The 23617-nt window shown below is 35.5% G+C and overlaps 1 protein-coding gene across 1 annotated transcript in view; it reads left to right on the top strand.

Moving 5' to 3' along the window:
* Nucleotides 1–20414, top strand: part of SP4 (Sp4 transcription factor) — a 31797-nt gene extending 11383 nt beyond the window's left edge. Inside the window, exons 3-5 of the mRNA XM_081344443.1 lie at nt 11085–11316; nt 11477–11676; nt 15978–20414. Of these exons, the coding sequence (XP_081200569.1) occupies nt 11085–11316; nt 11477–11676; nt 15978–16225 (680 nt within the window). The 3' untranslated portion in view covers nt 16226–20414. The remainder of the gene's footprint in view (nt 1–11084; nt 11317–11476; nt 11677–15977) is intronic.
* The last annotated feature ends 3203 nt before the right edge of the window (nt 20415–23617 follow it).

The following is a 23617-nucleotide window of genomic DNA, read 5'->3' as shown; positions in this document are numbered from 1 at the left end:
CTTCTTAATCCACTGAGTTATATTTGGGCTGAGAAGAAATCAGAGAAGAAACTAGTGCTTTTAGAGATTGAACAATTTTTTTTTGGTGAAAGCTGGATCTACTATTTTGAAGGAATATATTATAGCCGCCTTAGTTCCATTTTCATGGTTAAAAATCTATTCATACATTATGAAAGTATAATTAAGAGAATCATTTTGTAAAAAAGTTCTTTTCAAACTAATTCAAAGTAAATTTTAAACCATTAGTCCATACATTCTTCCATTTTATTTATGTTTTACACAATTTTTTCGCTCATTATACCATAGAATCTTTGACATATTTGTCTTCCAGGTTGATCTTAAGTAACATTTTATATACTTTAGCTATCAGGTGATTATCCTGAGAACATAAATTGATATCCAATTCAGATTTAACTCCTGTGATAACAAAACATTTTTAGCAAGTTTAAATTTTTCAAAAGTTCTATAATAATCACAAGCACAAACAAATCCTCAACTTACTAGTTTGTCTTGTTTTTATCTGAAATCCTTCTTTTTCAATATCAAATATCAATAAATCCAGATATGTTTTACATTTATATTTATACTCCAGTAGCATCTCTTTTCAATGTAGTGCTTCATGAGGTGATGTCCAAAGTGACACTTTGTCAGCAATCTTTTTTTATATTTTCACCATATATGCCCAATCGATTGCCTAATGATATGATTAGTTTGTCATACTACAAGTAAGCATGCCACCCAAATTTCAAATCAGAACCTTCAAAGTCTAACAACTGTGAATTTTTCAAACTATCCAATCTTTTAACCATATCGAAGAATAAGCATAATGTAAGACAAACCCAGACCATTTCTTCTTTAGCATCCTGTGGAAGCTTATATTTAATTCTTGTTTTTTTATTCTGTCAAATAAATTTAGATATATCTTTCTGCCATTGTTTAAAAGAGGAATCTTTAATCAGTATTGGTATAGTCTGGAATAGAAATAACATTCTAGGTAGTACATTCATTTTAATTACTGAAATTCTTCCCATCTATGACAAATCTAGTTTTTCCCATTTGTTTAAATCCATCCATATTTTAACACAATTATTTTTATATCTTAGAATTTTTATCATCCAAATACTATACCTTTTTCACAGTTGTAAAACCAGTTTTAAATTCAAATTTCTTCTGGTCTTCACATTCTTATTTCTAGTCAATATTGTAATCTTTAGTTGATTTATTTTTAAGCCCACCATTTCTCAAGTATTTTAATCTTCCTCATAACATATTCACTGTTCTCTAGCAAGTCTTGCACAATCACAAAAGTTTGTACTTACACGCTTTAATTTGTAATCCTTTTGCTCTGTTATGTTAATTTTTTCCCCTGATTTTCTTGTTTGTTTTTGTTCTTTCAAGTTAATGTTGGCTCCTTTCAGTTTCTGAGAAAGTTGTTGCAGTTTTCTTGGCAAGATGTTGCAAGTCATTTGTTGTTGGCTGCTTCCTAGGCCGAAAATCACCTGCTTCATGCCTAAAATAGGACTAGAATTCACACTCTCCTGGTTTCTAGTCTGATGCCTTAACCATTACACCAAACTAGCTTTCCGCTAATGTTTTATGAAAAGGATTTTTAATATAAAGCTTTGAGCTTCGTGACAGTTCTTTATATAACTTCCATCTATTGAAGGCTGAGCCAGACCTAATATTGTCACGCTAAAAATCTTCAACTTTTGAAGTTGGGAATAATTTTGTGATTCATAGCAAATACATTAGTTTTATTCTGCCAAAATAAGCCAGCAAGTATAGTTGAAATCTAGCTTAAGATGGGGTTTAGAGGTCGTCTCTGTGGTCATGTGGCCGGCATGACTAGACGCCAAAGGTGCATGGAACGCTGTTACCTTCCCACCGTAGTGGTCCCTATTTTTCTACTTGCATTTTTACTTGCTTTCGAACTGCTAGGTTGGCAGAAGCTGGGACGAGTAACAGGCGCTCACTCTGTTACGTGGCACTCGGGATTCGACCCGCCAAACTGCCGACCTTCTGATCGACAAGCTCAGCGTCCTAACCCACTGAGCCACCGCGTGTGTGTGTATATATATATATATATATATATATATATATATATATATGTGTGTGTGTGTGCGTGTGCGTGTGCGTGTGCGTGTATGTATGTATATGTATGATATATATATATATATATATATATATATATATATATATATATACATACATACACACAAACACACATATATATATACACACACACACAGTATGTATATATACACACACATATATATACATACAGACACTAATGTATATAATGTATGTGTGTATATAATGTATTTTTCCCCTAAATACTCAATTTCATCTGTACCTTAAATACGTGTTTAATGTTACATTTTCATTACATTAACATTATTAGAGATAGTTTCCAAACTAAAAATTGGTGGTATAATTTGCTGTTTGATTCCATTTGTAAGCAAGGATGTTTTAAGGGCCGCACCATATTGGAGCCCTGAAGGATATATATAACATACATACATATATACATACATACATACATACATATTAAACCTCCCTCAAATCCACAGAGAAATATACATATATGCCCGTATAATTTTTCAACATCGAATATATAACGGGTTTGTGAGAAGCTAATGTTTGCAATCTTGATCTAGTTCTTTCCACATTTATAGCAATTGTAGAAACCCAGAGGAAACAGAGTGCAACCACTGATTGTCTCTGTTATCGTATGCTTATCTTGAATGAAGGTCAGTAATAAAAGCCCAGGACTAAGGCTAAAACTGTCTGAAAGATACTGAACTGTCATTAAAGATACTGGTTGTAGACTACCAGAAGACTCACAATTGTCAAATATGATAGATGGGTGAAGCTGTTATAGCTAACTGGAGAATAAATCATATATATTAATTTGGATTAATTATAATTCTTTATCAAATCAACATTTGTTTTTGTCCTAGCCCACTCAGATTGTTTTTTGGAATTTATCTCCCACCGCACAATTCAAAAGCCATAAGCATCTTTAGTCCCCAATGCACCATTGATTCGTAAAATAAAAGTAAGTTCAAAATTTTAGTTATTAAGTCCTTACAATCTGAATGTATTTTTTGTGACTGTCCATCTCAACTAGGTGACTCAACCAGATGAATTGAAGCCTTGTCATTTCAGCTTGTTTGCAGTTACAAAATTTGCTCCAACTTCCTAAATGGATGTTCACAAACAAGTCAATCTACTACAATCCTATAGTATATTTAAGCCAAGGATATATATTTTTTGAATATTCTATGAGCTAAAAGGGGACAAGAACTCAGTGGAGAATAATGTAATCTGTGCATAGTTACATTAAAGCCAAAGGTAGTTTCTTAAAATGGCACATTTTCTCTGTCTTCTATTCAAAGAAAAATACCTTTCAGTCAGTCCAAACTTAAAACAGGAATATATGTAATAACAAAACCATATATATTAGGACTATGTCAGATCTTTGAAAGAAGGAGCATGTATCGAGAATTTCTTTAAAGCAGCTAGGTCATTTGAAAGACTGATTTGCAAGATTCATAAGACTTGAAAGTTGCTTCAAAAGTGTTGCAGCTGCTTTCATGATTTGAAAAATAGTCCTTTAGGTATACTCATTGTAAACTTCCCATTTGGATTACTGCAATGTACTTTGTATGGCTCTGTTCTTAAAGGGCACTCAGAAGCTACAACTAATTCTGAACACAGCAGTGTGCACAGTGTTGGGTATTCCTAGGTTCACCCACAGTATATCTCTTACGTGAGTTGTACTGCTCCCAATTTTCTTCTGGGTGCATTTTAAGGTGCTAGTTATCTCCTTTAAAGTCCTACATGGCATGGGATTCTGTTATTTATGAGACTGCTACTCCCTGAGAGTCTGTCCCCATCCTAACGGATTGCATAGAGTAGGCACACTCCAGGTCACTTCCCTTAAATCTTGCCAATAGGATCTCAGAACCAGGCTTTTTTTGTAGCAGCCTCTTTCTTGATAAGGGCTGCTTAATTAGCCTTTTGGAAGGCCCTTAAGATTTGGCTTCTTACTCAGACACTAGGATAGAATGAGGATATTTGGAGTTGGTTGTGGTGATGATTGAGGAACTGTAGTGTTTTATGATTTTGTAGTATTGCTGTAAGCTGCCCAGAATTGTATTTTAAAATGGGCGTCAAACAAAACTTTTAAATAATAAAGCTATTCTTCTGCAGGCTTTAATGCTTGTTTTTTCACAACAAACTATTTCTTTAACAGCAAGAAATGATGCCATGTCCTATTTTAAATGTATTGCATTACATCATTCTCTGCCAGGGTTCGGTAAGGTCAGTAAGGCCTACTTGTAACTTCAAAGCCTATCAGTAGTGGTGATAAATCTTTTGTTTACCTTGTCAGTTTAAGCCTAAAAAGCATACACTTGTATGGACATACTAAAAAGGAGTTGAGCTGTATTTAACACATCTAAAATTGTGGGTAAAAGTTGTGAACTGAGAATAATCAATATCAGTGACTCCAACTTTTCAAAATATGTATCAGTTTTTATTTTCACTTACTTTTCTGATATTCAGCCATGATGTTTGGAGAGTTTCTTCTTGTAATCAGATTGCTATTATTTAGGATTTTATTATCTTGAATGTTTTGCCAAATGAATTGTTATTCCTATATCTAGACTATTTATGAACACATATTAATAGTAAGCATTACTTATATTTTATAAAAATAGACTTGGCATAAGGAATAACAAAAGAAGAATAGTTGCTTAAGAGGGCAAATAATTTTATGACAGATTAGGGAAATAGCTGATAGATCATTGACTTCATGTGAAATAAAGATTAGAAATATCAATTAACAATAACAATGGAGAATTAGATGTTGAAAGGGAGAGTTTCTGTAGAAAATTGAGCAAGGATACTATATGCTGTGCCAAAAAAGATGTTGATAATCTGAAAGAATAAAAAATGATAAAGATAAAATGGATATAATGTGATAATAGCAGAAACAATTGCAGTGGGTTGCAACTGCAATCTGTATTTAAGTTTTAGTAATGAAGATTAAAAATATTTTTTATGTTGATTGTCTATTAAGATAAATACATTATAAGTGCAGCCAGTAGGATAGCCAGCTGTATTACATAAGTCTGTTCTCTGGACAGTAAAGTTGAAAAAGAAATAGGTACTTTACAAGTAGATTTGAATTACAGAACTAACATATATAAATCAACTTAAATGTACAAAACATTTATATTTATTATGTCTATATTGTTATTAATATATTGATGGCTTCTGTTCCATTAAATCAAGAAAATAAAAATTGGTTATTTTGCCCACCCCAAAGCCCTAATACATGCTTATGCTTAAAGATCAGCCAACTGTGGAGTACTTTTAGGTGCATGTCATGGTCTGATCACAATCTGGTGGCAATGAGTTTCTCTAGGTCTACACACTTGCAGAGAGGCAGGACCTTTTAAGTTGATGTGCCCCTGGCAACTAAGAAACCCAAATGGATTTTAGAAGGAACTGAGGGTTATAACTGCAGATCTGCTGCATATTCCTCCCAAGCTCCTTGTCATCGCTTGGAATAGGAAGGTGACTGAGGGTCGGAATAGGATAGCTCCCATGCAACCTCCTAACCTGTAGATTTCTTCACCCTTCATGATCTACAAAGATATTGAGAGGGATGAAATGGATGAAGAGATGTCTAGAGCATTGCTGGCAAAAGACAAGGGATAAACTCAATCAAATATTGATAAAAGCTGCTATTAAAGCTTATGTCGTGGAGATTTGGGCAGCAAAGTACTTCACACTAATTGCATCTGCATGTAATTGGCCAACAGCCCTCTTTAAGGTGAATCATCTCCTAGGGAAAGAGGATACAAAAGTACCTGAGGGAAAATGATGAGAATTTGCTGATTTTTCTGGAAGACAAAATTGCCCAGATTCACTCCAGTTAGATGCCAGTATGATTGCTGGTCTGGTGCAGGTACCCAGGGCAGGGTTTTGTACAGCTATCTGAGAATAGTTTGACTCTGTTGCTCCTGAGGAAGCAAACAAATTCTAAAGAATATGAGCACAAGCACCTACGTTTTAGGTCTATGCCCCTCTTGGCTTGCAAAAGCTTCCAGGAGCAACATGGGGATGGATTCTAGAGATAATTAATGCTTCCCTGTGGGAAAAGTTGGTGCCCTGCCATTTTAAGGAGACTGGGGTCTGCCCTTTTCTTAAAAAGCAATCACTAGACTCCACCATATTGGATAATTTGACCTGTTTCCAAACTTCTCTCTCCAGGGAAGGTGGTTGAGAAGGTAGTTGTGTGGCAGTTCCAGAGGTTCCTGGATGAAATGAATTGTCTAGATCATTTCCATTTAGGGTTCAGGCCTGGATATAGAATGGAAATGTCCATACTTCTCCATGGTGTCTCCGACCCCGTGAAACATTATCCCCATGGAGATAATATTGGCCCCCACACCAAAACACTTTTGCAAGGTCTTAAAAACCTAGTTTCACCAATGGGTCTGCAGGCTCCAGAGTGGGATGGAGCCCATCAAGTGGCTTACTTGATTGCTGTCATCAGGAAGGGTGGGGGGTAACTGGTTTTTAAGTAAGCTTGTCCTCTCGGCACTCTAATTCTTCAAGATTTTGTTGGACTGCAGAAATATTGAAAGGTTTATTTTACAAATATAGATATAAATCACTGAGGAAAACAGATCTATGCATTTCCCTGGTACTCGACCTGGATTGATTTTGGCTCAGATCTTGAATTATAACTTTGTTTCATTATATAGGTAGTCCTCGACTTACAACAGTTCACATGGGTGATTGTTTGAAGTTCCAACAGAACTGAAAAAGGTGACTTACGACCATTCACATTTATGACCATTGGAGCATCCACATGGTCAAATGATTTATATTTGGATGCTTGACAACTGACTCACATTTATGATGGTTGCAGTGTCCCGGAGCCATGTGATCACCTTTTGCAACCTTCTGACAAGCAAACTCAATGGGGAAACCAGGTTCATTTAACAATCATGTTATTAAACAACTGCAATGATTCACTTAACAAATGTGGCAAGAAAAGTCATAAAATGGGGCAAAATTAACTAAACAAATTTCTCAGGAGCATTATTTTTGAGCTCAGTTGTAGTCATAAGTTGAGCTCTATCTATAATATGTGCATTTGACTTCACCCAGACACCCGCACACATACAAATTCTATGGTTGTACAAGAACAATTTTATAATACCTATAGGGCAAGCTTTTGTTCATGGACAGTCATTCACTTTTCCTAGTGTTCCTGGAAAGTTCTATTAATAGCCAATGTCTTATTTTGGGGGTGTGGGTCTTTTTCATGGCCTCATCTCACAACAACCCCACCCAGCTGGACCACTTCTTCTGCGGCCAAAGAAAATGCCTCTGCAGCTCAAAATGGAGCTCCGGATTGACGCACATGGCACACACTGGTCTGCATTTCGCCATCAGAGGCCTTCTGGAAAGGCCTCTGCAGCAGAGAACCAAGCCACGGATTGAATCTGTAGCTTGGTTCTCGGTTGCAGAGGCCTTTCCAGAAGGCCTCTGATGGTGAAATACAGGGTGGGGGGCACTGCAGAAGAAGTGGGCCAGCGAGGCGAGCCAAGTATCGATTCATGGGAGGCCTGGCTGCAACAGTGAGTGGGTAAATGGGTGCACGTGGGGCAGCTCTACCCCCTTCACCCTTGCCCTAGCTTGATTTTTAGATGTGCCCCCAAAATCAAGCTAGGGCTTATTTTCGGGGGAGATCTTACTTTCGGGGGAAACACGGTACCAGGTGTTGTTAGTTGCGAAGTCATGTCTGACCCCTCGCAACTTCATGGACAACGTTCCTCCAGGCCTTCCTGTCCTCTACCATCTTCTGGAATCCATTTAAGCTCACTCCAACTGCTTCAGTGACTTTATCCAGCCACCTCATTCTCTTCCTTCTCTTGCCCTCAGTCTTTCCCAGCATTAGGGTCTCCTCCAGTGAGTCCTTCCTTCTCATTAGGTGGCCATAGTATTTGAGTTTCAACTTCAGGATCTGGCCTTCTAAAGAGCAGTCAGGGTTGATCTCTAGGACTGACCGGTTTAATTGCCTTGAAGTCCAGGGGACTTGCAGGAGTCTTCTCCAGCACCATAGTTCAAAGGCTTCAGTTCTTTGGCGCTCAGCCTTTCTTATGGTCCAGCTTTCACAGCCATACATTGCAACTGGGAAAACCACAGCCTTGACTATACGCACTTTTGTTGGCAGAGTGACATCTCTGCTTTTTAGTATGCTGTTTAGATTTGCCATAGCTGTCCTTTCCAGGAGCAAGCGTCTTAATTTCTTGGCTACAGTCCCTGTCTGCAGTGATCTTGGAGCCCAGGAAAATAAAATCTGTCCATTACCTCCATTTCTTCCCCATCTATTTGCCAGGAATTGAGAGGGCCGGATGCCATGATCTTGGTTTTCTTAATGTTGAGTTTCAACCCAACTTTTGCACTCTCCTTCTTCACCCACATCAAGAGGCTCTTTAGTTCCTCTTCACTTTCTGCCATTAGAGTGGTATCATCTGCATATCTTAGGTTATTGATATTTCTCCTGGCAATCTTAATTCCAACTTTTGATTCATCTAGCCCTGTCTTTCTCATGATGTGATCTGCATATACTTAAATAGGCAGGGTGACAGTGTACAGCCTTGCCGGACTCCTTTCCCAATTTTGAACCAATCTTTGATTCCATGTCCAGTTTTTACTGTTGCTTCTTGACCTGCATATAGGTTTCTCAAGAGAGAAATAAGATGGTCTGGTACTCCCATCTCTTTAAGAACTTGCCACAGTTTGTTGTGATCCACACAATCAAATGCTTTAGCATAATCAATGAAGCAGAAGTAGATGTTTTTCTGGAACTCCCTAGCTTTCTCCATGATCCAGCATATGTTGGCAGTTTGATCTCTAGTTCCTCGGCCTCTTTGAAATCCTGCCTGTACTTCTGGAAGTTATCAATTCACATACTGCTGGAGTCTAGTTGTGGGATTTTAAGCATAACTTTTACTAGCGTGTGAAATGGGTGCAATGGTGCAATAGTTTGAACATTCTTTGGCATTGCCTTTCTTTGGAATTGGAATGTAAACTGACCTTTTCCAATCCTGTGGCTGCTGTTGAGTTTTCCAGATTTGCTGGCAAATTGAGTGTAGCACTTTTACTGCATCGTCTTTAAGATTTTGAATAGCTCAGCTGGAATACTGTCACCTCCATTAGCGTTGTTGTTGCTCAGCTTTCCTAAGGCCCATTTCACTTCACATTCTAGGATGTCTGGCTCAAGGTCAGTGACCACCCCATCGTGGTTATCAGGGACGCTAAACTCGTTCTTGTATAGTTCTCTGTAATTTTACCACCTCTTCTTAATCTCTTCTGCCTCTGTTAGGTCCCTGCCATTTTTGGTCCTTTATCATGCCCATATTTGCATGAAACATTCCCTTCATCTCTCCAATTTTCTTGAAGAGATCTCTGGTCCTCCCCATTCTATTGTTTTCTTCTATTTCTTTGCACTGTTCATTTAAGAGGACATTCTTATGTCTTCTAGCTATTCTCTGGAATTCTGCATTCAATTGGGTGTATCTTTCTCTTTCTCCCTTGTCAGGTACCAGTACTCATTTAAAAAAAAAACCTAAAGGAAACAAGATGATTCACTGGCTAAGAAAAAAAGGCAGTAAGATCCAAAACCTGTTTAGATTCTGCTCATCATTAAGAATTGGATCTGTTTAGTGATCCATTATCTATAATCCAATATGTGGGACATTATATTCATGTTTATTTCCTTTCATCCTTGGAATAATTATAGACTCTTGAAAACTGTCCTACTAATTATTTCACCAATTCATTCCAATATGATTTTTTAGTTATTTATTTAAATAGTTCTTTTATGTGACTAAGCTTGTGTATAATATTGTCCCCAAAATCCTTATCCATTAATCCTTATCATATTTTATTTTCTAATATGAAGATAAGGTCCCTCTCCTAAATAAATATTTATGAATTAGGATGGGATCATCAAAAAACTGAAAATAAAAATGGTAATCAAACATAACTGTTGGAACACCCACATATCCTGGAAGATTGGTAGTGACTTGGGAAAAGACTTTAAAAAACGGAATAGATAAACTAGGTTTGCTTTTATTTTTTTCATCTAATCACTATCCATTCTCATCACCTCACCTCCATCTCTTTTCTTCCTATGAAGCAAATCTTTTCTCCTCATATCCTCATATGTACATATGTATATGTACTTCTTAGTGTTCCATCTATGATATGATTGTGAAATCTTTGGCCAAGTGGAGCACTCTAGTCCCTTCCTTTACCCTGGTTACTGGCATAGTTAAATCAGTGTGTTCTGATCACTTGCTCCTTGATGCACATTTTTCTTGTAAATATACTTTAAAGAAAGAGATGAATACTGTAACTTTTTCTTCATTTTCATATATCACTTTTGCTGTTTAAAGTGCTATTCTTCCTATTGTCTCTTAATATTGTATTGCTTCTACAACTCCTTTGAGCTGTTTTATGCATTTCTTTAAAACAGCATTGATTTTTAGAATCTTTTAGCTTCTCATTCAAGAAGCGTCATCATTTGGTATGGTGGGGAGGGAATGATACATGAAATGATAGTTTCTTCTTCCTAAGGAAAAAAACAGTCCAGTTGCCTTTTGGAAAAAGGACCTTTGAGACAACTATGATTAGGATGGTTGAGAATCTCCACAGATATTTTTGCAATGGTTTTATTACGCAGTGTAGAAATTACTGCAGCCATAATAGCAATGTATCATCTCAGATGAGGAATTCAGTAATTCTGTCATTGCATAGTTACTTCATATTTATAGTTAGCAGAGATTATGTTTGTGTGTTAATTTTAAAATGTTGGGTTTAATAAAATTGGAATACCTTTCCTCCCTTTGAAATATGCATACAAGAAGTATTTATAAGGCTTGCTTTTATATACCCGTAGAACTGATTTTTACATAGTAAACAAGATACAAGAATATGTTATGATCTCGCCATATTAATTAAGAAATTTAAGATTTTTTCTTACTTTCTAGGTCAACAACAAGGACAAGATGGAGGAGTGAAAGTACAGCAAGCAACAATAGCTCCTGTAACTGTAGCAGTTGGAGGTATAGCTAATGCAGCAATGGGTGCTGTTAGTCCTGATCAAATAACTCAAGTGCAGCTGCAACAAGCTCAGCAAGCATCTGATCAAGAAGTGCAGCCTGGCAAAAGATTAAGAAGAGTTGCTTGTTCATGTCCTAATTGTAGAGAAGGGGATGGAAGGTATTTGCCATAGTTACTAGTAAATATCAAATTTCTTAGCATCAAAGCTTTTATTCAGCTTACATATTTCTGTTACATCTTTAATGACATTATTTTTACCAACTTAGCCCTTATTTGAAATGGTTTCTTACTTTAACTAATAGGGATTTGTATTTGATAGAAGCAGCAATGAACCAGGAAAAAAGAAGCAACATATCTGCCATATTGAAGGCTGTGGTAAAGTATATGGGAAAACATCTCATCTCCGGGCACATCTTCGCTGGCATACAGGGGAAAGGCCATTTGTGTGCAATTGGATCTTCTGTGGGAAAAGATTTACGAGAAGTGATGAATTGCAGAGACATAGACGAACCCATACAGGTAACCGAACAGTTTACATAAATATTTAAAAAATAAAATTTGTTTACATTTTAATGTTTTGGCATTTAAACTTATATAACATTTGAATATGTTTCCTTCAGTCAGAACGTACTGATTAATATTTTCAGAGTCATTATTGAGCTTAATTTTTTTAGATTATTGGAAATGAAAGCTCATTTGAAATTGTTTGAAGAGTACTCTTTGACTACATGTACAAGATGTACAGGGACGCGGTGGCTCAGTGGGTTAGGACGCTGAGCTTGTCGATCAGAAGGTCGGCAGTTTGGCGGGTCGAATCCCGAGTGCCGCGTAACAGAGTGAGCGCCTGTTACTCGTCCCAGCTTCTGCCAACCTAGCAGTTCGAAAGCACGTAAAAAAATGCAAGTAGAAAAATAGGGACCACTACGGTGGGAAGGTAACAGCGTTCTGTGCGCCTTTGGCATCTAGTCATGCCGGCCACGGAGACGTCCTCGGACAAGCGCTGGCTCTTCGGCTTTGAAACGGAGATGAGCACCGGCCCCTAGAGTTGGAAACGACTAGCACGCATGTGCAGGGGAACCTTTACCTTTACAAGATGTAAATTGGAAGCTAACTGAAAGAATACATATCTTAACCATTAAAAAGGTCACATTGAATCATGCAATTCTTTTTGAGAAGATGCTCAAAAAATGATGGTGGACTAGCTGAAATAATCTTGTAGAAAACCAGTATTTTAGAACACACTTCAGTTAGACTCAAGATCTTATTTTGAGATTGAATTGGCTATGATGAGTATCCTGTCCTAAGGAATAGAAATGTTATAATTGCTTGATTATAATTGCTGTATATGTAGGGGTGTGGGTCTATACATATGTTTATATAGTATGGTTAGGTGTGTGTCATGTATGTGTTCCAGTTTGAGAATGGGCAACTAAATTTCATTTTTGATGTGTGCCGTTGTGCCCACAGTAAAAAATGACAATAAAGGTTATCTTATCTTATCTTTCTTGGTAACTTTTAACAATAATTATAATTGCTTTTAGTGCTATTGACTGATCATCCTTGTGAGTGAGGAAAAAAATGGTTTCCCTCCCATTTGATTGTTGGTCACAGAGTAAAAATTTTTGGCTTCTGGTAGCTGTATTGCACTGAAAATCACCATCTTATTTCTGATGCTTCTCAGATTATTTCTTAGGCAATTTGAAGAATAACATCATCAGAATCCTCCTGAAATACTGGTTAGTTTGTAAGACTTATCTGAATCAGGACATAGTGACAAGCTCAGTAAAATCTAATTAGCATAAATAGATGCTGGTAACAGAGAATTTCTGTGCCTGGCTGTTCTAGATAAAGGATATAGATAATTTCCTGTTCTGGATATTGAATTTTCTAGACATACAGGAATGGAATTGATGCTCATAGAATAAACACTTTACTGGAGGCCCAAGTTGCTCTGAGGGCAAACAGTATATTTTATGACTTTTAACAATGTTAGGAGCTGTGATGATACATTTGTTAGAATACAGTATTGCAGGCTAATTCTGCCCACAGCCTGGAATTTGATCCTGACCGGCTCAAGGTTGACTCAGCCTTCCATCCTTCAAAGGTCAGTAAAATGAGAACCCAGATTGTGGGAGCAATATACTGAAATTTGTAAACCGCTTGGAGAGTACTATAAAGCGCTTTGGAGCAGTGTATAAGTCTAAGTACTTGCTATTAATAATCTCATTTCTGTGTAACTATAATTACTCATTGAGTGATATGCTTGTGCACTGCATAGATGCTATTGTTAGTGAACAGTGCATCAAAAAGATTACTATGCAGCACATATAGCTACAGTGAGGGGGAAAAATAGTTGATCCCCTGTTGATTTTGCACGTTTGCCAACTGACAAAGAAATGATCAGTCTATAATTTTAATGGTAGGTTTATTTTAACAGTGGGAGACAGAATAACAGCAAAAAAATACAGAAAAACACATTTCAAAACAGTTATAAATTGATTTGCATTTTAATACTTAATGAAGTATTTGATCCGTTCGCAAACCATGACTTAGTACTTGGTGGCAAAATCCTTGTTGGCAATCATAAAGGTCAGACCTTTCTTGTAGTTGGCCACGAGGTTTGCACACATCTCAGGAGGGATTTTGTCCCATTCCTATTTGCAGATCCTCTCCAAATCATTTAAGGTTTTGAGGCTGACATTTGGCAGCTCGAACCTTCAGCTCCCTCCACAGATTTTCTATGGGATTAAGGTGTGGAGACTAGGCCACTCCAGGACCTTAATGTGCTTCTTGAGCCATTCCTTTGTTGACTTGGCCGTGTGCTTTGGGTCATTGTCATGCTGGAATACCAATCAACAACCCATTTTTAATGCCTTGGCTGAAGGAAGGAGGTTCTCACCCAAGATTTGACAATACATGGCCCCATCCATTATCCCTTTGATGCAGTGAAATGGTCCTATCCCCTTAGCAGAAAAACACTCCCAAAACATAATGTTTCCACCTCCATGTTTGATGGTGGGGATGGTGTTCTTGGGGTCATAGGCAGCATTTCTCCTCCAAACACGGTGAGTTTAGTTGATGCCAAAGAGCTCGATTTTGGTTTCATCTGACCACAACACTATCACCCAGATCTCCTCTGAATAATTCAGATGTTCATTGGCAAACTTCAGACGGGCCTGTAACATGCTTTCTTGAGCAGCGGGACCTTACGGGCGCTGCAGGATTTCAGTCCTTCACAGCATAGTGTGTTACCAATTGTTTTCTTGGCAATTATGGTCCCAGCTGCCTTGAGATCATTCACAAGATCCTCCCGTGTAGTTCTGGGCTGATTCCTCACCGTTCTCATGATCATTGAAACTCCATGAGGGGATATGTTGTATAGACCAAGACCAGACCAAGGGAGATTGACAGTTATTTTCTGTCTTCCATTTGTGAATAATCACACCAGTTGTTATCACCTTCTCACCAAGCTGCTTGGCGATAGTCTTGTAGCCCATTCCAGCCTTGTGAGGTCTATAATCTTATCCCAGACATCCTTGGGCAGCTCTTTGGTCTTGGTCATGGTGGAGAGTTTGGAATCTGATTGATTGCTTCTATGGGCAGGTGTCTTTTATGCAGGTAACAAGCTGAGATTAGGAGCACTCCCTTTAAGAGAGTACTACTAATCTCAGTTCATTATCTGTATAAAAGACACCTGGGAGCCAGAAGTCTTGCTGATTGAAAGGAGATCAAATACTTTTTCACCCATTAAATGCAAATTAATGTATAACTTTTTTGAAATGTGTTTTTCTGGATTTTTTATTGTTATTCTGTCTCTCACTGTTAAAATAAACCTACCATTAAAATTATAGACTGATCATTTCTTCGTTAGTACACATACAAAATCAGCAGGGGATCAAATAATTTTTCCCCTCATTGTACTAACATACAGTTGTACATTGCACTGGCTACTGATTATTAATAGGCTTGATTCAGATTTGAAATATTAACCTAGAAGGGTTTAAATGAGCTGGAGCCAGGATCCGCTTGAATTGTCTTCTTAAACATCTACTCAACTATTGCAATTGTTGTTAGAAACTTTCGTGATTATACTATAAGATCTCTGTATTTCCTAAAGATATAAACTGTACAACAATCAGGAATAATCTTTTTGTTGTATTAGTTGTGTGGCCTATATTTTAAAATGCTTTCACTCTAAAAAAGAAACATTCAGTGCCTTTCATTTCAGTTAAGTGCACGTAGAAGACATTTTATGTTTTGGTGTTGATATAGAAGATGTTCTTAATTTATGCTTACTTGTGTTCATTGTTGTATATGACAAACACTTTAGAAATGCATAAATATAGAGCTACTTAGGATGTTTTGAATTGGTCATAACTGTAAAGAAAAGGAAGAAAGGACCCAAAAAGGTCTAGCAAGCTCTTCTGTTAAATGTATGCATATGCAAATATACAAGTATTTCAATTACTTAAATTCTTCTATGTATTTAACTTCACTTTAAATATCAATACAAATATTTTCCATTGAGAATCATTTGAATATATGTCTTAATAGAGTAAACCTTCAATTTAATATCCCCATCATTGCCAGCAGTCATGTCCTGGCAGCCCACATGTTTTCTTTTTCTCCAGCATTTTCCTTTCCTCATCAAAAAAACTACCGTAATTAGCTCTTTAAGCAGCACTTGGTTTCAACAGATACCTCTTTCTCCCATCAGATTGTTACATTGAAGGTATACTTACGGAAAAAATAGTCATAGCACTGTACTACATTATGCATAGATGATTGCCCATGATGTTAATTTGAACATTTCTTGACAGGGGAGAAAAGATTTGAATGTCCAGAGTGTTCTAAAAGATTTATGCGAAGTGATCACCTCTCCAAGCATGTCAAAACACATCAGAACAAGAAGGGTGGAGGAACAGCCCTTGCTATTGTTACCTCAGGTGAATTGGACCCTTCAGTTACTGAGGTTCTTGGATCTCCAAGGATTGTTGCAGTAGCAGCCATTTCTCAAGATTCAAATCCAGCAACCCCAAATGTTTCAGCAAACATGGAGGAATTCTGAAATAATATTACATAGATGCCTAAAACTGCACTTAAGTTTACATACTTTTCAAGATACAGAAGTGAGCTGGTAAAAGTGTATTACAGAGCAGAATATCATGTATTCAGTCTTGATTACTATAAGTATTCCAAGCTGGAAAATTAGCATAGAAAGTGTACTTTCTACAATAAGACAACATTAAAAAACAATGAATTCATAAAAATAAATTACGGATAAAACAGATTAGGAAAATATTATTCTCACACAGCACTGATTTCTGTAGCTCTGTATCACATAAATAATTTTTAATTGGATTTATCAGATGTAAATGTTTGTTGTAACAACAAACTGTAAGAATATGCAACAAAATTGCTGCTGATTAGAGTTTTCCTTAAAAAAATATATAGTATTTTCATGGGAATTTACTTTGTCCAAAAGACATAAAAATGTGAAATACTCTAGTGAAGATGAAAACGTTTTTTCTTTGTGAGACATATATATTAAATTGGGCCATCTTTATTCATTTGTTAAAAATCAGATGGCAGCATGTGAAATGGATCTGAGGTACATCTCAGATAATTTTGGCCACTACATTATAGTAGTGTATATAATGACAATCAGTAAACACAGATTATTCTCTTTCTAGGAGAGATGAGAGATCTACAGAGCCAGTTTATTCTGTAGTAAATACTGAATTTTAGAAATATATTGACATAAAACTAATTAATTTCTATGTAAAAATTAAATTTGATAATATGTGTTAAAAATCTTGCATCTTAATTCATCCCATTTCATGACACAGGATCTATTCTTAAAAAGTGCTTAATTCTGTTTTGAAACCAGTAATTTAAATATTTAAATTTTATTCAACACTTGTTGATAATGGAAAGTAGAATGTTATAAGAATGTAGCATTTATGCACCATTTATAACATTTTTTCAATAGCAAACATTATGATAAATGTACTGAATAATTTAGAATTAAGCAAACTAACCAAAGAAAAAATGAGCAACCAAAAGTATAACTCTGAAGTAATGATCTGTTACCTTTACTCCTTATGAAAAATATTGGCTGGGATCCAAAGAGCTAATTTTGGGTTTGCTCAGGAGTTTCCAGCAAGTAAGAAGGTTTCAACCTTTTTTTCCCTTTGAAAAAAATCTTGTGCCACTTAACGGATTGTGGAGCCCTCGGTGCTTAGTTATTTGCTAATATACTAGGTAGCATCCTCAATGATAGAAGGAGTTGTGGTTTTCTCATTGGTAGTCCCTTGATTAGCCTTTTGTATACTGCTTGATTGTTTGTCTGAGTTGGTATTCCCAATTAAGGTCTATAACAACCATTATGTAAGATAGAAGACTAGCAGAATGCAATTAATGTTAGTTAGAAGACAAGATGAAAATTGCTTCATTTCATAATACATGGAGAGACTTAACCATGGTCTCAATGGGAAACTCTCACCATCCTAGACCAAACCAAATAAAAAAAATGCTAGGGAATTCCTGGAAGTAAAGTAGGTGCATAAGATAAACAGGTAGGATGTTTAGATGCATAAAGATAAAAAACATTTACTTATTCAAAAAAGAATAAAAGAAACCTAAAAAGGAAACAAAAAAATCAGAACATCTCTTCTCCAACAATCAATACCCAGGAAAGCAGGAATTAATACTAGACAATCAAGCAGTAAACAACAGTGTAGTCAAAGAACTACCAAGAAAAAAATGTCCCCATCTATGTTAACAAGGCAAGTTGCTGCAAAATTCGCTTACTCCCACCACTGAGATGTTACCTAGTCTGGTAGAGAAATGACTGCTTAAGCAAACAACCAAGAGAGTACCAAGGACTCCACAGTTCCAATGCTGAGTTATATGTATTCTCTTCTATTGATTTAACAGTTTGGATGCACAGAGTATTTTGCAAAAGTTTTTGGGAGTCTAGCAAATTTTTACATGTTTCCCTTTCTATATCACAGAAACTAAACAAACCAGTGAATAGTGAAAAAATAATTATTTTCATTTTTCAGAAACAAAATATACTGCTCAAAAAAATAAAGGGAACACTTAAACAACACAATGTACTGTATTTAATAGTAGGATGTCTTATCTTGTGTTCCCTTTATTTTTTGAGCAGTATATATTCTGAACATGTATAAAGGCGATGTGTCTCTAATGTGGGTTTCTTTAATAACAGTTCACTGAAAAATGGTAAAACCAAATGAAAATTGTTACAGATCCAGTTCTTTTTACTGATTGCTGTTCATCCAGTTTGGTTCCTTGGGAAGGAATACACATTTTGTCTATATATCAATTGTTAGCATTTGGATGAGCATATTGGTTTATGGACAGGAATCTCCATGTATCTTAATTGCTTTGTGAATTTTTTTTCCTGTGCAACTATCTTGCTGCATTGTGACAATCTGAATGCAGAAAAAAATAATATCCTAAAAGTACTTTGGGTTTTTAAACAATTTTGACATAAAATTATGTTTTGCAATCTACTCTGATGAAAATTTCTCAAGAATACTTTTTACATTTTTACAATAAAATATTTGAGTGATATAATTTAAAAATACAATGCAGGCAATTAAAACTTTTCCTTTACCAATATACTTTGTGTTGGGAGCTGCTTGAAACTTCAAACAAACAACTTTTATAAACATATACAAGTTCCAGTTTTGTGACATTGCATGTGTTTTTAAAGACAAAGATCTACTGATAGTTGTTTATACTATATACACTTTAGGAATGCCCTGTGTAGTAACATACAAAGCTGAAAGTCTTTCATACTTTGAGCTCACATATATACCGAAACAATTTTACACTGTGGTGATAAATTTTAAATTTCCTACATTTTTTGTAACGATTGAACACACTTTAAATATTAGTTGGGATTTTTTTTCTATCATTTTGTATATCTTATTTAAAGTATTCTCAACTGATATATCTGGCTTTAAAACATCAAATTGATAATATATTTAATATAGATGGCCATTAGATAATACTAATACTAGATAATACTAGATAATACTAATTAATGTCTGCTGTAGATGAATTTCAACATCAAATGAATATTTAACATGCTTTACAATCAGTGCTAAAAATAATTAAGCAAATGACATTTCCTAATAGAATCATGTTAATAGATTTTAAAAAAAAAACTTTATAAATTAAAAGATTGAGTACTCTGCACAATTGTTAAATATTCCTTTTGCATACCTAAGTATGCAGATACAAACTGAAAATTATTGTAATCTGTGGCAAGTATATCAAAATTTGTTTGGTGTCACAAAATCTAATATAGATAAATTTGTTTTAGCAGGTGCACTTATTACTCCTGGAATTAAAAACATTTTGATAGTCTGTTCTGCATATTGTTCTGAATCCACTTTTCACTCTTAGAAGAATCGTAAATTTCAATGTCCTTTATTTGACTCAGTGAGATGTAACTGTTGTATGTGATAGGGCACAGATGTGCAGTAGTAGCTTGTTTAATGACATTTCACTGTACATCCCTTGGTCACCATTTTGAAATTTTGCTTTATTGTGTTTACAAGTGCAAAGTATATTTATCATGATAGAATTCCATTGTTGGAATAGTTTTTTTTTCCTTTTTAATATGCTTTATTGGGATAGGGTTGTGTACGTATTTTCTGATTACATTATAAATCGGTGTTACGTCATTATCACATTGTTTCATGAGAAAAGTAATAAAAATACGTAAATTAGAAGAAAAAGTTTTTGTTAGGTAAGCATGATGTTTGAATCTTGTTTTTCAATTTTATAAGTGTTTATTGCAGCAAAATTTGTATTTAAGTCTCCATTTCTGAAACCTTGTGATTTTTGTTAATGCATGTCACAATTGTCATCCCACAAAAATTGATGTGCAGCATAAGGTGTTAAATCTAAATTATCTTGAAACAGAAATAGTTGATGGTCAAATTGTAAATGTTTTGCAAAAACCACCTCCTCTTATAAAAATTTTGTAGTAATATTTCACTTGTAAATCTTTTGTAAGAAAAGAAGAAAAATAGAAGGAAACCCCATTCTAGAATCTACAAATTAATTCTGCCAACAAAGTCTTTAAGGCATTAATTTTTACTCTGCTGATTTGTATAAATTTTGTGTGTTTTTGTGAATTTGGAACTAAAACTGTGTAAATGTTGCCTGCAATAACACTGCAAGTAACTTATTAAATTCTTTTGGATTTACATGTATTTTACTTTAAAACTTTTATTATTTTCAGTGTTTATATTTTACACATTAAGCCAAATCCATCATTTTGACGCAACTTTGAGGGTCATCTAGTATATGTAATAAAATGAAAAGCATCAACATGGAAATAGGTAAAGGGATACATTGTACCTGGAACACCAAAAACAGTAGACAGTGTCATCAGACAATGGTATATTTATTCCTAGATACACACACACAAAACTATAAAGCATAAAGCAATGTAACAGTGGCAAAGTAGAACCAATAGAAAATATGTTGCAGTGTTTGCATTTGTCCTGCAAGGGATTAATGCACCTAACTAGAAACCAGGAGACCATGAGTTTTAGTCCTGCTTTAGGCACAAGGGAAACTGGGTGACCTTTGGCCAATCACTTTCTCTTGACTCTTAAGAAGAAGGCAGTTGAAAACCACTTGAAAGCTCTTGACAAGAAAATTGCAGGAACTAGCATGTGTATGTGTGTGTATTACTTAAACGGAATTCGTTAATATATTTTGAAATTCAACAGACAATATGAGTGAAAATGTATGTAAATGGCTGTCTATTCACAGAAGGCTGACTCCATTCTAGCCAACCAATCACAGATAACGAAATCTTAAGAAAATGTACTTTCTACATGTAAGAAAAGTCCATCTGTCAAAACCACAGATACATTAAAACCTTCATCATAGATACCAACATCTGGACTCTGTTTATAAAATACAGATATATACAAAATTAATGAATTTTGAAATAATGACAGCCTGTCTTTTTCCATATCTCTTTCTTGAATCTGTGTACTATAATAGATCGCAGAAGATAAATCTATTTTTGTCAGTTCTTCATAGACTGTGGCTTTTTTAGCAGCATTCCTGCTGTTTGTTTTTGGTTTTAACCTGTTATGACAGACTCGAGAGATTACAGCAAAATATGGGGTTCTTTTCAAGACCACTGAGCCTGAATCAGCCTTCATAGGATTGGTAATCTTGCACGGAAAAGGGCTGTTGTGCAATGTCAGGCAATTCTCTCCCTAGGGTAGGACTTCATTATCTGGGCTTTGTCTTTTGTTCTTGCAGCCCCAGTTCCTGGTTTCTATATCCCTTGAGTGGACACTCTAAATACCCATTATTACAAAGAACATAACTTCACAAATGCATGGCACAACACAGGAGAACAAACCTATTAGGACAGGATTCTGCATCTGAAAGACAAAGGTCACTCTTTTAAAGACTGCAATGTTCACATTGTTGACACAGGACCACAGATTTGAAAGGGGTCAAAGAGGCCATCTATGTTAAAATTAAAACAGCCCTCTTTCAACAGAAGCGGAGGGATGTGACACCACTTCCTGTTTATAACAGTCCTATCAACAGTACCGAGAATGTTCCAAACCTGTTTGCACTCTGATTTAGGTAATTTTAAGGATACACATAAATCCCCAGGTTACCTCAATTACTCTCAGCTAACAATCACCCTCAGAGTGCTAATGACCAGATGACCGCAAAGAATATAAATCCATTTCCCATCAGTAAGAACTGAAGAGGCTTCATGGATGAGAAGCAAAATGTTTTGGGGGGGAAAAACAGGAAATTCTAGTTGCTTTTTGGAAAAGGACCTTTGGGACAACTGTGATCTGGATGATAGAATCTCTGTAGACATTCTCAACTTCTAATAAAATGACATTTCTTAAACATAATATTTGTGAAAATAGGTAGTCGCTCCACCGTCAGGGAGCATAAATAGTTAAAATTGTCCAGCATTGCCTGTCAAATAAATTAACAACCTAGGAACAGAAAAATAGGAACACAAATGTAGAATCCAAATGCTATGAACATTTAAGAAAATAAATGTTATTTTAATTTATTTGAACCAGAGCTCCATTTCTGCTTCATGTTACAATTTGTGTTTGAGAATTCTTCAGAAACAATCTATCACTGACAATCTACTTAGTGGGAAAATGCTGAGAAGGCTTCCTAGATCCATTTACTGTAATGAACTTGCCAGTCAGATATTTCTTAATGACAACAGTTGGAAAATTAGGTACTGTTCAAAACAACTTTCCATTTTTTGAATCAAAGGTTCAATCACGAAAAGGCTTTTTTGTGAAAACTGTTGAGCATAAATCTACAATGTAACCAATCTTGCATGAGTAGGATCATTGTTCATGGAACAAGACCTTGGCTTTCTGTCTCATAGCATGCATTCACATCTATTTTAAGACTCCTCCTAAGTCTTTGGAATAGATACAAAGAATGAGCAGAGAGTAAAAGAAAGGAATGCTTGGTAAATAACACTTTGTTGACATTCATGAATAAAATTTCTTATTAGTAGAAATGCATAAACTACACATTGTTTACAACAAAGTATACAAATATTTCAAGTTAATCTATATAGAAAACCCATCATGCTATCTTCTTTCGTGATAAGAAATGTTATACAAAATGCAGGAAAAGAGTAAGAAATAGCAAGAGAAAGAAAGAATATAAGGCAAGAGGCAAGAGAAATGAAACTATAATAAAATCTAGTTTATGCCAACACCATCCATTTCTTTTAAGTTCTTTCAACTTCTTTCTGAGGCTCTTGTTAGCATCATGTAAGTATCACTTCTTTAGACTTCCCTTCCACTTGACCCATTGATCCTCCTTTATATATTAAATTTGTGATACTTAGTCTCTCTGCAACTACCTCATTATCATTCAACTTGATATTCAAGCCACATTCATTCACAAACGAGTCATTTAAAGTGCCTCGTTCCCTCTTCATCTTATTTTTATGTTTTGTTGACTAATCACTTCCAATTACCATTTAACAAAGTGGACAGAAGCATGGTCTAATAAGCCATTTTTGGACTATATATTACCCATTATTTTTCTACCACCATTTAAACATTTTAATATCACCATCTTCAGCAAACATCCGATCAAATTCTACAGCATTTATTTATATTTCTTTTCCATCATTTGTGTATAACTGCACTTGTTCACTGCATTAGGAATGTGCAGCTATTTATGCAAATATATAATGTGCCTTTTCTTGGGTTCACATTGTAGCTAACAGTTCCATAAGAAGTCATGTTTGCATTGAGGCACGCAAAAGTAGGTCTTTACCATTAATGTCTTCAACCAATATAACTGATATCATGTATTCTTTATACATGTATCCATAAATATATGAACAATGAAGCAGATATCGCAATCTTATGCAACT

Source organism: Vipera berus, assembly GCF_964194415.1.
Source record: "Vipera berus genome assembly, chromosome: Z".
Taxonomy (NCBI): Eukaryota; Metazoa; Chordata; class Lepidosauria; order Squamata; family Viperidae; genus Vipera; species Vipera berus.
The sequence above is the reverse complement of the archived record's forward strand: the minus strand, read 5'-3'. Positions and strand labels throughout refer to the sequence as shown.